The sequence below is a fragment of the Bombina bombina genome, chromosome 3 (genome assembly GCF_027579735.1).
Source record: "Bombina bombina isolate aBomBom1 chromosome 3, aBomBom1.pri, whole genome shotgun sequence".
NCBI lineage: Eukaryota > Metazoa > Chordata > Amphibia > Anura > Bombinatoridae > Bombina > Bombina bombina.
The window spans coordinates 696,358,697-696,375,027 of record NC_069501.1 but is presented as its reverse complement, the minus strand read 5'-3'; the positions used below and the strand labels follow the sequence as shown (position 1 = coordinate 696,375,027).

General features: G+C 36.6%; 1 protein-coding gene across 1 annotated transcript in view; it reads right to left on the bottom strand.

The window, feature by feature from the left end:
- CASTOR2 (cytosolic arginine sensor for mTORC1 subunit 2) overlaps window positions 1-12,324 on the bottom strand; it is a 666,243-nt gene extending 653,919 nt beyond the window's left edge. The window contains exon 1 of the mRNA XM_053707472.1: window positions 11,953-12,324. Within this exon, the coding sequence (XP_053563447.1) occupies window positions 11,953-12,065 (113 nt within the window). The 5' untranslated portion in view covers window positions 12,066-12,324. The remainder of the gene's footprint in view (window positions 1-11,952) is intronic.
- Between the last annotated feature and the right edge of the window lie 4,007 nt (window positions 12,325-16,331).

The window sequence follows — 16,331 nt, the reverse complement described above, 5'->3', positions numbered from 1 at the left end:
TAAAGAAGCCAGTAGCTCTCCGGCTCCTGAGTTAACCCGTCACAGTCTTAGAAAAAAATCCATATTCATATAAATATTTGTATGCCTATAAGACTCAAACAGTCTTCAGTGTTCTCTCAAGGACCTATTTAATGGGCACACCACCCAGCTAATTTTATTTACCACCCAGTTAAAATTCAGGCCAATAAAATTAGATAATAATTTTATTTCCCAATGTTTGTTGCACACATTATCATTAAATCAATTTATGTAAAATTATCCAATTAATGAGTGGTTTGGATAGCACATTCATAAATAACCAAATGTTATAACGTTGCAAAGTATTTAATAGGGGGCACAACAATTATTCATTATGGAAGAATACCTCCTTGAACAATACAAAAATTGTTTCCTTTGGTTATCAGAAAACCTTCTATGTTATACAGCTGTTCACCTTCACCAATATATATGTTCCCAGGTCTCTCAAGATATATACAATTATATATATATATATTTATTAGGGTTGCACCGATACCATTTTTTTTGGACCGAGTACAAGTACCGATATTTTTTTTCAAATACTCGCCGATACCAATTACTGATACTTTTTTATTTAAATGTCATGTGACAGTTTACCAAGCACAATACAGACTAATTATTTAAGATTCCTTCTTTATAATTATAAAGGACTGTAATTCAAAAGACATTAAGACATTAAGTTCACTGAACATGTTTATAAATAAAAAATATTACAATAAAATATTAAATTTAAAGGGGTGATGCAATTGGGTTGTAGGGCTGTTATATAACATCAATCTGACATTTGTATGGAGGTTCGAATCTAAGTTGAACAGTCTTTCACTTTCCACACTACTGCATGGTGCAGAAAGATATTTTTGGGCCATTTTAGCCAGAGCTGGAAATCTGTTTATTAACTGCCCAGTACTTCAGGGGTTTGTCTGAATGATGTACAGTGATCTCTCCTACAATAATACAAATAACAGCAATTTGTATTGGCAGAACAGTAGTAAACAATTTTTAGTTTAGTCTCTACTCCAGTTTAAAATGAAATGGGAACATGCAGTTTGAAAAAACACCACAAGATAGCATATGGGTAGGAAGTGGAGGTATCATGCAAATACTTGGTATCGGTACCGATACTAGTATCAGTGCAACCCTAATATAAATATAATATAATTATAATATAAATATAATATAATATAATTATAATATAAATATAATATAATATATACATATACACACACACACACACACATACATATAGCGCTTAAAATTTCCAGTGGTCCAGGATGACTTAGAAATTTTACTTTTTCCTATCTATAATATTGCTTTTAAAGCAGTGCTTGATGAATATGTTCAAAACTTAGGAGCCAGTAAGAATATTAAGGAGCCAGGCATATTTTTAGGAGCCAGACAGTTGGATTTGTATATAGATATATGGAGAATACCCCAAAAAGTTAGGAGCCAGGGGTAAAATTCTAGGAGCTAGTGGCTCCCAGGCTCCTGGGTTTGTCGAGCCCTGTTTTAAAGTAGTTTTTAACCCCTGACTAATAAACCATAGTCATATATATTAAAACATATATACTGCACTCTGGATTTGTGAGAAGATAAAAAAAAAAAAAAAAAGGATTTATTTTGTTATATCGTAGTGACGTTTCGGGACCCACAGACCCCTTCCTCAGAAAAAAACATCATAGTGATCTTAAAGTGTCAGTAAACCTCAAAAATAATGTTATATAATTCTGCACATAGTGCAGAATTATATAACATTATATTAGCCTCATCTTTATAAAACCTAATATTCCCTTTGATTTTTTTTTTTAAAAATTACAGTTTTTCAGACCCGCTCTCTGTGCTCTTCTGAGCGGGTCTGTTTTTTTCACACAGCGCATCGGGCCAGCTGTATAGTCACAGCCCGGCCCGACCACACCATTATACACAGTGCAGCTCGCTCCTACTCTGACAGCAGGAGCTGTGGTTTGGCTTCAAAACACAAAATCAGCTAATTCATATTTATTTATTTTATTTATTTATAACATTTTTTACCAGGAAGGATACATTGAGATTTCTCTCGTTTTCAAGTATGTACTGGTCCACAAAACATTGCATTGAAACAATAGGGTACAATAAAATACAAAAACAATAATAATACACAATATATGCAAACATTTAACATAGAACAGGTAGGAAATACTGTATATAATCAACCATGACAGGTGAATTCTGGTTTGAGATATGTAGAGATGGATCGCTTAAAGGATATTAGACTTGGGGAAGGTTTGAAAGTGTGCGGGAGGTCATTCCATAATTGTGGCGCTCTGTAGGAAAAGGAGGATCGAGCTGCTTTCTTTTTGTATTAAGGCAAGCTAAATAATGTGCTGGTACTGGATCGGAGGTTATAGGAGGTGGGAATAGCCGGGGAGAGCATTCTGCTCAGGTAGGGTGGGAGCTTCCCAGAAAGGCACTTAAACACAAGGCAGGAAAGATGGAGGGTGCGTCTGGATTCCAGCGTCAGTGAGTTTAGTTCTTTTAGCATGTCACAATGGTGGGTCCTGTAATTACATTGTAGCACAAAGCGGCAGAACGAGTTATACAATGTATTAAGTTTAATAAGGTGAGTTTGTGGTGCAGGTGTGTATACTACGTCCCCGTAATCCATGATAGGCATCAGCATTTGCTGTATAATTTTTTCCTTTACTGTAGGGCTAAGGCAGGATGTGTCTGTACAGGGCACCTAGTTTTGGATAAAGTTTAGATGCAAGTTTTTCTATGTGGAGGCCAAAAGATAGATTGGGGTCTAACAACATACCCAAGTATTTGAAAGAGTGCACTGTGGTCAGTGTGCAATTGGATTTTGTTTTGATGCGTAGATGGGAATTTTCTAATTTGTGTAATTTAGGTTCCATTCCAAAGATCATTGTGACAGTTTTGTCAGTGTTTAGGAAGAGTTTGTTTTTTGAGATCCACTTTTCTAACTCTGCGAACTGGTCTTGGAGCACTGCTTCAAGATGCAGCAGATTGGAATTGTTTGCATAGATTACCGTGTCATCTGCGTACATGTGTACAGTTGAGGATTTGCAGACATTAGGCAAATCATTTATAAATAATGTGAATAGTAGGGGGCCGAGAAAGGAACCTTGGGGAACACCACACATGACTGGGAGAGGGAGGGAGTCAGAAATGGAGACATATTGTGATCGATCCGATACATATGATCGAAACCAGGTTAACGGACGATCAGCAATACCAGAGTTTTTTAGTTTGAGCAGTAGTATGTCGTGGTCTACTGTGTCAAAGGCCTTTGCAAAATCAAGAGAAATAGCTCCAGTTAGGTCTCCTTGTTCCATGCCAGTTTGGATGTTGTTGCAAACTTTTAGGAGGGCAGTTGTAGTGGAGTGATTCGGTCGAAAACCCGATTGATCAGGGGTCAGATAGTTAGATTGTTGGTAATACTCATAGTTGCATACGGACACATTTTTTCTAAGATTTTTGACAATATTGGGAGCAATGATATAGGGTGATAGTTAGAAATCAAGGTTAACTCCCCACTTTTATGGATAGGCACTACTCTTGCAGTTTTCCAAAGTTTGGGTATGTATCCAGATACCAAGGATTCATTAATTAGGGTTGTGACAGGTTTAGCAATTGCCGGCGCACTAAGCTTCAACAGCATTGCTGGGATTTGATCAGATCCAGGCCGGATTTTTCATTTTTAGATTATTAAGGTGTTTCTTAATGACATTGATGGGTACAGGTCTAAAATTTAACTTCTCTATATTCGGTCTTTGCTGATTTAGTGGGGCCTGATCCACATTTGTAGTTTCAGGATGCGTGTCATTTATTAGTTTGTCAATCAGGGTGGTGGAGCATCCGACAAAATAACTATTAAAGGCATTTGCTACTTCTAAGGGGAGTTGCATGGTTTGGTTGTCCACATTGACAGTGGAGGGTTGGGAGTGGATTGGTGGATTTTCTAAGTTATTTATGAGTTTCCAAAACTTTCTAGGATTTGATATGTTATTGTTCAGATTTTCACAGAAATATTGGGCCTTGGACAATTTTGTTTGTTTAGTGCATATATTTCGCCATTTTCTATATACACAGTGATCGTTCATAGAGCCTTTATGCTTGAACTTTGACCACAATAAATCCCGAAACTGGTACATTTGAATGAGGTCAGCTGTGATCCAATTCAAGTCTGCTCCTTTTACTCTCACCTTACGCAGCAGGGCATGTAAAGTCCAAACTTGTAGGAGTTCAGACTGAAAGAATTCAACTGCAAAGTCTAGATCTGGGATTAGGTTTAATCTGTGCCAGGGGAGGTTCTTGATGTCATTTAGAAATGATTGAAGATCACAATTTTTAAAAGGACCTGGTGATTTTAACCTTGGGAGAGGATTTAGTTGCCTTTATTTTGCGCACACAGTACACTAGGCAGTGGTCACTAAAACTGTTAGGGAGAACACCTGCCTCCTGGATTCGGTTGGGAGAAGTGTAGAGAATCCAGTCGAGCAAGGTGTGATTATGGCTTTTGATGTTTATGCGAGTTGGGGAGGAGATTAATTGCGTTAGCTACAAAGATTTAAACAGCAAGCAACAACTATTATTTTTTGGATTCAGCCAATCAATATTAAAATCTCCAAAAAACAAAATTTCTTGGGTTTTGAGCTATGGTTTTACTAAGGAGATGTGCTATGTCAGAAAGGGAATGCAAAGGGGAGCTAGGTGGGCGGTAGATTCCTGCAACAATGATTGATTTACTGCACCGGATCTCAATTGTGCCAGAAAGGAAATTAAAGGTGGCAGGAGAGCTAGATTTTTGTAAGGGGGTGCACTTTGTGGAATTGTCAACATAAATTACAATGCCGCCTCCTTTCTTTGCTCTATCATTTTTATGGCATGAATACCCATGTATTGCAATGGCAGAGTCAGGTATTTTTGCAGTTAGCCATGATTCAGAGATCACAATGATTGTGGGCTTGTATTGTAAACACCATGCTTGCACTGCATCAATTCTTGGTAGTAAGCTGCAAATATTACAGTGCACAAAGGAGAGGCCTTTTTTAGCTGGAAGGCTAGGAATGGAATTTGTTGGTGGACCAGGGTTAGACTCTACATCATTTGCAAGGGCAAGTAACATAAGGAATAGGAATTTGGAAATCATTTTTGTTTGGTCATATAGTGAATGTGATACTTTATAATTTTGTTAGGTGGGGGTAGGAGGGTTATTTTTTATAACCCTCTACCCACCAGCACTCAGCAGGTAAGTTACAGCAACAGAGCAGGCCATGGTGTATGATAATTTGTTTTCCAGTTAGAGGTGTGTGCTTATGGTGTTAGTGATGTGAACAAAATTGGAGTGAGAAAAGGGTTATCACGAATAACAGTGTGGTCATATTTGGATTCATGTTAGTGGTATGAGGTGTGCAGATGAAGAAAAAAAAGAAAAGAAAAAAAAAAAAAGAAAAGTATATACTATTGATGTCTGATATATAGCTATTTGTAGGAAGAGAGGGTATGTATTCTATAGGGTAAAAGGAAGGATGTGCTGATCAGTGTTTGCAGCTGTCATTTAGGGAGAATGAAAGTAGTGTGGGAGACTATCTATAAATGAAGAAATGAGCCTGGGATGGGTGGGTTGAGGGGCAAATAAGCCTTAAAAAAAGCGAGTCTCATACATTTTATACTCTGCAGCTGGTAAAAAAAAAAGGAATTGGAAACACATTAAGGGAAAAAGAATTTTATAGTATACTGTCTCTTTAAGATCACTGTGTTTGTTTCACTATGTTTGGTCTGTGGAACCCAAAACGTCAATATGATATAACAAAATAAATCTATTTTTTTTTTTTCCTCACAAATCCAGTGAGTGCAGCCTACATGTTTTACTATTGAAATTTAATTCTAAGTACCTTGGTCCTTGACTACCTGGCAGTGAGAGTGCAGATTCGTGTGGGATAAATAGATAGATAGATACACACACACCAATAACTGGTAATAATATACTGACTGGATAATGGAGAGGCCAACTCATGAACACAATAAAATCTTAACCAAGCAGTATTATCATAACAGATTCTTCAAAGGCTGCTCAATGACCCAACCTAAACACAATGTACACAATAGCAAGAGAGTTATTTATCAAAGTCCCTGTGTTGTAAAACTGGACACAATCTGAAATTACAACTAAACTGGTGACAAATAAAAAAAAAACATGAACACATTTTTAAAGAAATTACAGTAAACACATTGTAATTACAAGATTTTTCCACAGTCTTGCAATAAACGAATACACTAGGTGAGTTTCAAAATGTTTGGAAGGAATTACCCCCTTGCTTGCTGCAGTTATTTTAATTGTCAAGCTTCAACCACCATGTGACTTATTTGTAGGAACCAATCTGGAGTAGAAACAACTAGTAAAAATTATATTAGCACAATCTCCCTTGTTTTGCAGTTCTTATCTGATCATCACTGCTGGAGACAGATATGTGGGAGCAGGGATAGGCAAGGTGTCCGTACACGGACACTGGTGTCCGTGACTAGCCCTTGCAGTGTCCGCCACAACCTTAGTATATCTTTTCTTTCTGATTAAATAATAGAAATAAAAAAAAATATGCAGTGTGAATAAAGTTAGTGGCTTGTCAAAAGACTGCTAACGATATTGGGTGATAAGTTATGGAATAAATAAAGCATGAGTGAAATACTAATTGTGTATCTGCATCTGGATTATAACACCCAGCTCTATACAAAGACACAGTAGTAACATTGGCACATGTGTATAGCCAGACAAGGGCTGGTTATAGGGTCAGTAGTATCTGCATCAGTATAATAACACCCAGCGCTATATAATGACACAGTAGTAACATTGGCACATGCGTATAGCCAGACAAGGGCTGGTTATAGGGTCAGTGGTATCTGCATCAGTATAATAACACCCAGCACTATATAATGACAGTAGCGACACTGGCACATGGGTATAGCCAGAGGAGGGCTGGTTATAGAATCAGTGGTATCTGCATCAGTATAATAACACCCAGCACTCTATAATGACACAGTAGTGACACTGGCACATGGGTATAGCCAGAGGAGTGCTGGTTATAGAATCAGTGGTATCTGCATCAGTATAATAACACCCAGCACTCTATAATGACACAGTAGTGACACTGGCACATGTGTATAGCCAGAGGAGTGCTGGTTATAGAATCAGTGGTATCTGCATCAGTATAATAACACCCAGCACTATATAATGAAAGCAGTGACACTGGCACATGGGTATAGCCAGAGGAGGGCTGTTATAGAATCAGTGGTATATGCATCAGTATAATAACACCCAGCGGTATATAATTACACAGTAGTGACACTGGCACATGCGTATAGCCAGAGGAGGGCTGGTTATAGAATCAGTGGTATCTGCATCAGTATAATAACACCCAGTACTATATAATGACACAGTAGTGACACTGGCACATGGGTATAGCCAGAGGAGGGCTGGTTATAGGATCAGTGGTATCTGCATTAGTATAATAACACCCAGCAATATACAAAGACACAGTAGTGACACTAGCTCATGGGTATAGCAAGAGGAGGGCTGGTTGTAGGATCAGTGGTATCTGCATCAGTATAATAACACCAAGCACTATAAAATAATGTTTTAAATTAAAATGTACCTTGGTGTCCTTCACTAAGGTTAGTACTTTGGAAAATGTCCACCACAGCCTTTGTCTGTGCCTATCCCTGTGTGGGAGTGCTAAGGTTGTGAAACTTGCCATGTGCACTACCAATTCTCATCTGAGTTGTGCAATTAGCGCTGCCGATTGGATCAGCTGTGAATTCCGCTCTGGAACAGCAATGCTCCACGGGTCCCGAGCAGCACTTCTACTGAGTGCTTAACCCATTTGTGGGAGTTAAACACACAGTAGTGTAGGGTAAATAGTTTTAAAATTGTAAAAAACACAAAAAAAAAGTGCCAGGAATAACATTTAAGGAGCCAATCGCTCCCCGGCTCCTGTTTTTTTTTTTTTTTTAAACCCTACAATATAAATACCAAAGGCAATACTATTAATCAGTTGTAATGAAGATGCGCTATAACTTTCTTTTTAATATAGATATGAAATTCAAATACCCCGCGCTCCGCCACCCACGTCAATTTTTCTGTGAGCTAAAGGTTGTCCAATCAGCGTTCTAGCTACAACAACAACAACAACAACAACAACAACAACAACAACAACAACAGTGTCATATGGGGATTGATTGGATAACAGTTCAAACCTTTAGCAACTTCATTACCACTGATGAATGAAACTGCATCTAAAAATATATCACTAACATTCCAGATCTGATTTTAAAAATTGCAGAGTTTACCATCACTTTGAGTGTCATTTCAACTTCAAACAAAAATAATATTTAATATTTAATTTAAAAAAAAAAAGTTATGGATATTCAAATTTTAATACATATAAAAATTTAAAATGCAAAGTGTAATATTTTAAAAATAGATAACGAATACCAGCATTTCTTTTGTTAAATGTTAGATAACGCACTTTTTTCACCGCTATTCAAAGCATTAACTCTTTTTAATGCTTATCACAATTCTGAGCATTTATTTTTTATTTTTTAGCGTTCTCAAGACAAGAAATACAGCTAAATCAGAGCCTGTATTACCTGCCCACTAGCCTTTAATGTATTGGACACTCCTGCTTTACATTAGTGGCCAAGGGCAATTATGAAAACCAAACACCAAGTTTTAAAAATAATGACATTTTAAAAATGTCCTAAAAATGTCCTAAAAAAACAAACAAAATCCAACCTACACATAGTTTAATGATTGGTTGACTTATACAGTTACATATATAAGAATAAAATGTGAAAGCAGTTAATCATATCCACAAGACAGCCTAGGTTTATTAAAGGGACAGTTCTTCCCTTTTAATTATTCCCAATGATCCATTTTACCTGTTAGAGTGAATTAAATTGGTTTTAACACATGCGATTCTTGGCAGGGCCCTCTACCCGTTTGATCCCTATAAATGTTTTGTTGTACTCTGCCTTTGTTTATAAGAATCTGTTGGCGCTCTACAAATAACCGATAATAAATAATAATAATAATAATAATAATAAATTGTTTACAAGTAGCTCCTTTACTTCTATTTAAGCATTTGAAAAAGCAGATTTAGCCTGTGGTATAGCTACCTATACAGAAAGTTTTGATACTGGAGTATATGCTATTGACAAGCCTAAGTAAACACAGCCAGCAGAAGAAGTTACACACTCAGTGGGCTGCAGGATAGTTAAAGGGACAGTCAACACCAGAATTTTTTTTGTTTAAAAAGGATAGATAATCCCTTTATTATCCATTCCCCAGTTTTGCATAACCAACGCTGTTATAATAATACACTTTTTACCTCTGTGATTACCTTGTATCTAAGCCCCTGTAAACTGCACCCTTATTTCAGTTCTTTTGACAGACTTGCATTTTAGCCAATCAGTGCAAATTCCTAGGTAACTTCACATGCATGAGCTCAATGTTATCTATATGACACACATGAACTAGCGCCCTCTAGTGGTGAAAAACTGTCAAAATGCATTCACATAAGAGGCGGCCTTCTAGGTCTAAGAAATTAGCATATGAGCCTACTTAGGTTTAGTTTGCAACTAAGAATACCAAGCGAACAAAGCAAAATTGATGATAAAAGTAAATTGGAAAGCGGTTTAAAATGACATTCCCTATTTGAATCATGAACGTTTATTATGGACTTGACTGTCCCTTTAAAAGGGACACTGTACCCAAAAATTTTCTTCCATGATTCAGATGGAGCATGAAATTTTAAGCAACTTTCTAATTTACTCCTATTATCAAATTTTCTTCATTCTCTTGGTATCTTTATTTAAAATGCAAGAATGTAAGTTAAATGCCGGCCCATTTTTGGCGAACAACCTGGGTTGTCCTTGCTGATTGGTGGATAAATTCATCCACCAATAAAAAATTGCTGTCCAGAGTACTGAACCCAAAAAAAGCATAGATGCCTTCTTTTTGTGCCCTTTAAGCAATAAAATAATAATTTCCATTATTCTCTCTATGTATTGAGCTTTAGTTTTCCAGACAAATATAAGATAAGGAAGCAAGTGTGTGTACACAAAGTTATGACATAATGAGATCTGATATTACCTTTAAGTTCAACCCATTGTAATAGGCTGTGGTTTTTAAAGCACAAAACCAGCTACTTCATTTACACAAATAAACCTGAAAATACATTGGAAAAACAATTTTACAGTGTACTGTCCCTTTAACAAATTCATTCATTCCAAGCATGGCTGAGGTGGCAACCCTACTACTAAACCTTTGGAATCAAGAATATAGAATTCATAAATTATTTTAAAATAACATGAAATTCAAAACATTTCTCCACAAAAAAAAATACTTCTTTGACTGTTTGAAACTGTCTAACAAACTTAGTTATTTTCTCATTCATTTTACGGCCCTAAACAATAATAAAAAATAATTCCATGAGCCAGGAACATGAATGGTCGCAGGTTCCTCTAGAACACTATTTTATCCTCACACAAACAAAAAAAAATCAGTTCAGATAAAAAAACAAAAATCACAACATCATCGTGTATTCTGTATAACACATTACACACATACACAGGCCCTGTGAGCAAGCAGTGATCTCAAAGCCCACCCTTATTCACAAAGCTGACAGCTTTCTTTTACTCATACTGCTTCAAAAACAATCGTTTACACAAAGATGCAGTGGATATATTTTGGCGATACGACTGACAGAATGCAGAAAAAAAACAAAATGGACATATATTTTTTTCATCTTTGAGTATCATGTGTGTCCTATTATATACATATAAATATATAATACAGGTTTTTTGTTTATAAGACACATTGCTTTTGTTGAAATACACTTAATTTGGAAACCTTTAAAAGGCACATTAGTGAATTGTTTATCATATTACTGAAAAATCTAATTAACTATTTAAATCCATGGATGATTATCATAATCATTAGTGGATCTTCCATGCAACTCATATACCTAATTTTTACACATGGGATTTAGACAGTGGCATACCCCAGTGCACTCTGTAAAAAAGTAAACAAGGGTCTGGAATAGATTACTTTGCAAACAATGGCAGTGCTGAACCACTAGGGAGACAAAAGATCCAAATAACATATCTGCACATTTCAACAGCCCAGGATAGGCTGCCACTCCCCCTTACCAAAACCAGGGCATTGTTTCAAAGGGAACAGTTATCCTATATGCAAACTTTATCCATGTGTTTGTTTTAAGTTCCCTATCGATTTGGCCTGGCAAACATATATTGTCTACTATAATAAAACACAGAACAATGAATGAAAAACCTTTACCAAACAATAAGACTTTTATAGTTAGGAATTCCTCTTTCCCTAACATTCTCCATACATTCAAGCAAAATGCAGCATATGTATCCTAAGGCCTCTAAAACAAATTTGCAACCAGATCAAAAATGCATAAATAATCCAACTCCCACCCCCTCCATCCTGTGTTTACTGCAACGAAATGTGTTTCTGTAAATAAAGATAGCAATTAAGGACTTAAGGGAGCCTAATAATCCAGTAAGGTATCATACAGTACTAATATAAAATTAAAAACTCAAGCCACTATTTTCATTTAGAATATATATATATACAGTGATCGATAACATATCTATTTTTAATATATACTTTACCCTAAAAAAAACAAACATTCACCTGCTCCATTCATTAAATGTATGCATGGTATATCCTGCACCCTAAAATGAATTGCACCCAATGACATCTATATTCGAAAAGCAAGATCGCTTCTAGGCATTGAGAAAAACAATCCCTTTGACATGAAGTTGTTTTTGGATCTCTTGCAGAGTGCAGAGGAATTAAGCAGCAACCTTAGATAGGACCATGCTATTTTCTGCTTGCATTACACATACACTCACCTTGTTTTGGACGATAAAAAAGCAAGTTTCATTAATCCATAGGTGAACAACTGGATGTTTTCTTTTGCTATGCTAGCTACTTTTAGCCTGTGTTCTAGAATATGCAGTTCCATCTTTTTCTTCTTCTCATTTGTAGATCATCTATGTATAATGTTGTTTTTATCCTTTTCTGTTTTGATTGCAGATTTATTTATTTTTTTCTAAAGCAGTAGATGAAAGTAAGAAACGAGCAGAAAATGAAGAAAGCGATAGGGGATTTGAAAGAGAAGCAGAGAAGGGAAGCTGAATGAGTTCAGGAAGACTCTAGCAGCAGTAGCTCCAGACTGAGTGCAAAAAAGCAGCTGGTGCTACACTGTAACAAACAACTTGCCACTCAAGCCACGCCCCAATGCACATTCGGTGCATGCTGGGAATTGTAGTTTGCTAATGGTTATTATCTTGAAACTGGTTGCTCTATTTATGCAGTTCTAAAATATTTTGCTACCTAAAATTATTTTCTATGGGAGAAAAAAGCGTTTTAAATTCACAGCCACTGTTGATGTTTTCTATACAATGTTTCTTAATACAATGTTGCATCTTGAAGAAACTGCACAAACAGCTTCTAAAATAAAAACCACTGTATTTAGGGCACATATTGACATACTGAATTCAATCTCTTTTCCTATTAACCCTTGCAATGCCATCAGTTATTAACTATTAACCCAATTGCAATACTAATATTAGTCTCCCCATAAATATATTAACCTCTCTTTCATCCCTTACCCCTCACTATAACTTCATACCATACATGAACTATTTCCTTACAGAAAATAACATAATATTTATTCTGTCTCGTCTCTAATTGAATCCTAATTCTGTGCACTCAACCCTTTATGCTCCTCACTGTGCAGTCCCCACTTTAACCCTTTCAATGTAAAAATGTATCTCCAACCCCTTCCCCATTCTTATCTATACTATGTGTTTGTAACGCATCCGTCACAGCCGCCAGTTGTGCACGCATCCTCAAAGGACTGTTGGCTGCGCGAAGCATAACAAAAAAACAAACCTCCTGCACAAAGTATTAACAAACACCTAAACCACAAACCCCCACATCGCAAAATAATAAAGTAATTAACCCCTAATTGGCAAATAACATAATTAAAATATTACCCCCTAAACCGCCAACCCACCACATTGCAATAAACATAATTAACCTATTAACCCCTAAACTCCCAAACCCCCTCACACAACGCAAATAACTAATTTAATTACAAAGCCCCCTAACCTAACATTCCCAAAATTAACCGCAACACTAAGTTACAATTAAAATCATAAAACTTAACATTAAATTACAAAAAAATCTAAAATTACAAACCCCCCCCCCAAATAAAAACACCACCTAAACTACCAATAGCCCTTAAAAAGGCCTTTTGTAAGGCATTGCCCTACGTTAATCAGCTCTTTTACATTTTAAAAAATAATAAGTCCCCCTAACAGTAAAACCCCCCCACCCACCAAATCCCCCCAAAATAAAAAAAAAACTAACACTAAAAAAACCTAAACTACCCATTGCCCCTAAAGGGCATTCAGCTCTTTTACTGCTTCTAAAAGGGCATTCAGCTCTTTTACAGCCTTTAAATCCCTATTCTTAAAAATAAAATAAAAACAAAAATAAAAAAAATCCTAAAACTAAGCCCCAAATAGGTACTCACCGTTCCTGATGTCCGGCAGAGAAGGTCTTCTTCCAGGCTGTTCCATCATCTTTTATCTTCATCTGGAGTGAAGGCAGTGCGGAGCGGAGCTGGCTTCCCGGATGCATAGGTTCACAGCGGCGGTTCTCAGTGGCGGTCTTCAGCGGCGGCGGTCCTCAGCGGCTTGGAGGCTCCTCTTCATGCGGTCGTCCGTCGCACACTGAAGATTGAATGCAAGGTACCCCATATTTATTGGGGTACCTTGCATTCCTATTGGCTGAAATTTATAAATCAGCCAATAGGATGAGAGCTACTTAAATCTTATTGGCTGATTTGAATAGCCAATAGAATTTTAGTAGCTCTAATCCTATTGTCTGATTTCAAAATTTCAGCCAATAGGAATTCAAGGTACCCCAAATTGATTGCGGTACCTTTTATTCAACTTTTAATGTACGCCGGAGATTGGATGAAGAGAAGCCTCCACGCCGCTGAGGATCGCGTCGCTGAAGACCATCACTTCTGGATCCGCGCATCGTGGAAAACCGGAGGTGCGCCGTCTTCGCACAGGATAAAGATAGAAGATGATGGAGCCGCATGGAAGAAGACCATCTCCACCGGACTTCAGGAATGGTGAGTACCTATTTAAGGCTTAGTTTTAGTATTTTGTTTTATTTTTGTTTTTATTTTATTTTTAAGATTAGGGATTTAAAGGCTGTAAAAGAGCTGAATGCCCTTTTAAGAGCAGTAAAAGAGTTGATTGCCCTTTTAAGGGCAATGCCCATACAAATGCCCCTTTAGGGGCATTGGGTAGTTTAGGTTTTTTTAGTGTTAGTTTTTTTTTCTGGGGATTTGGTGAGTGGGGATTTTTTACTGTTAGGGGGGACTTAGTATTTTTTAAAATGTAAAAAAGCTATTTAACTTTGGGCAATGCCCTACAAAAGGCCCTTTTAAGGGCTATTGGTAGTTTAGTTTAGGTGGTGTTTTTATTGGGGGGGCATATTTATTTTCATAGGGATTAGGTTTATTTTTTTTATTTTTGATAATTTTGTTTATTTTTTTCCTGTAATTTTAGAGTTTATTATTTTTTGTAATTTTAGATGATATTTTTGTAATTTAATGTTAAGTTTTATTATTTTAATTGTAACTTAGTATTGGGGTAAATTTAGGGGGTGTTAGGTTAAGGGGCTTAGTAATTAAATTAGTTATTTGCGTTGTGGGGGGGTTGGTGGTATAGGGGTTAATAGGTTAATTAGGTTTATTGCAATGTGGGGGGTTGGCAGTTTAGGAGTTAATAGGTTAATTAGGTTTATTGCAAAATAAGGGTTTGGCGATTTCAGTAGCTCTAATCCTATTTTCTGATTTCAAAATTTCAGCCAATAAGAATACAAGGTACCCCAAATTGATTGCAGTACTTTCCATTCAATTTTTAGTGTGCGCCGGAGATCGGATGAAGAGGAGCCTCCACGCCGCTGAGGACAACCACTCCGGATCCGCACATCGGGGAAGACCGGTGATGCAACGCCTTTGCACAGGATGAAGATAGAAGATGATGGAGCCGCCTGGAAGAAGACCTTCTCTGCCGGACTTCAGGAACGGCGAGTACCTATTTGGGGCTTAGTTTTAGGATTTTGTTTTTATTTTTTTATTTTTAAGATTAGGGATTTAATGGGCTTAAAAAGAGCTGATTGCCCTTTTGAGGGCAGTAAAAGAGCTGAATGCCCTTTTAAGGGAAATGCCCATACAAATGCCCCTTTAGGGGCAATGGGTAGTTTAGGTTTTTTTAGTGTTAGGTTTTTTATTTTGGGGGAGTTGGTTGGGTGGCGGGTTTTACTGTTAGGGGTAATTTGTAATTTTTTAAGTAAAAGAGCTTTTTAACTTAGGGCAATGCCCTACAAAATGCCCTTTTAAGGGCTATTGTTAATTTAGTATTAGATTAGGGGGTGTTTTTATTTTTAGAGGGGTATTAATTTAGGTTTACATTTTTTATTTTGGATAGCTTTGTTTATTTTTTTCTGTAATTTCCATTTTTTATTTTTAGTAAAATCAGCTTGGGGGTTTGTATTTTTTTTTTTTAAAAAAAACAAGCTTTATTGTAAGAATTTGTACATTACATAAAGACAGAAAAACACATAACAATCAATTTGACAAACTGCATAATCTATGTAATAGTCCTGCTACATCTTACGATTAAAGTCCTTGATGAGCGAGGAAAATAGCAGTCCAGAAGTACAAAGAAGAATTAAACTTGAGGGTGGGGTTGTACTCCCACCCTCTTGAGCTTGTTTTACATAAATTTTCCAATTTTTCACCAGCACAATACTGATATTGCCATAGCTGCTAGAGGTAAAGTAAAGAAGGGGAGCAAGTGGTATGGCGGGGAATGGAGTGGAGTGAAGTAAGAGGGGAAAGAGCGGGTTACAGGGTGAAGAAGGGGGGGTTGTATTTTTTAAACATAAACTGCCCTAGTATTGCCTAATATATCAAAAACAAATTCTATCCTTCCTCCTTCTGCTCAGATTCAGCTTCCACCTTCAACCCTATAAACATTAGAATCACCCTTGCGATATAACCATTTACCTTACAATCTCTAACCTGTTTTAAAGCCAGTCAATTCACATGTGCATTTTTTCATTATTTGGTTCTTCAGAACTGAATAACATAAAACAGTTAATTTGATTTGGTTCCTCTGAGTCAAATGAATTTAAGATT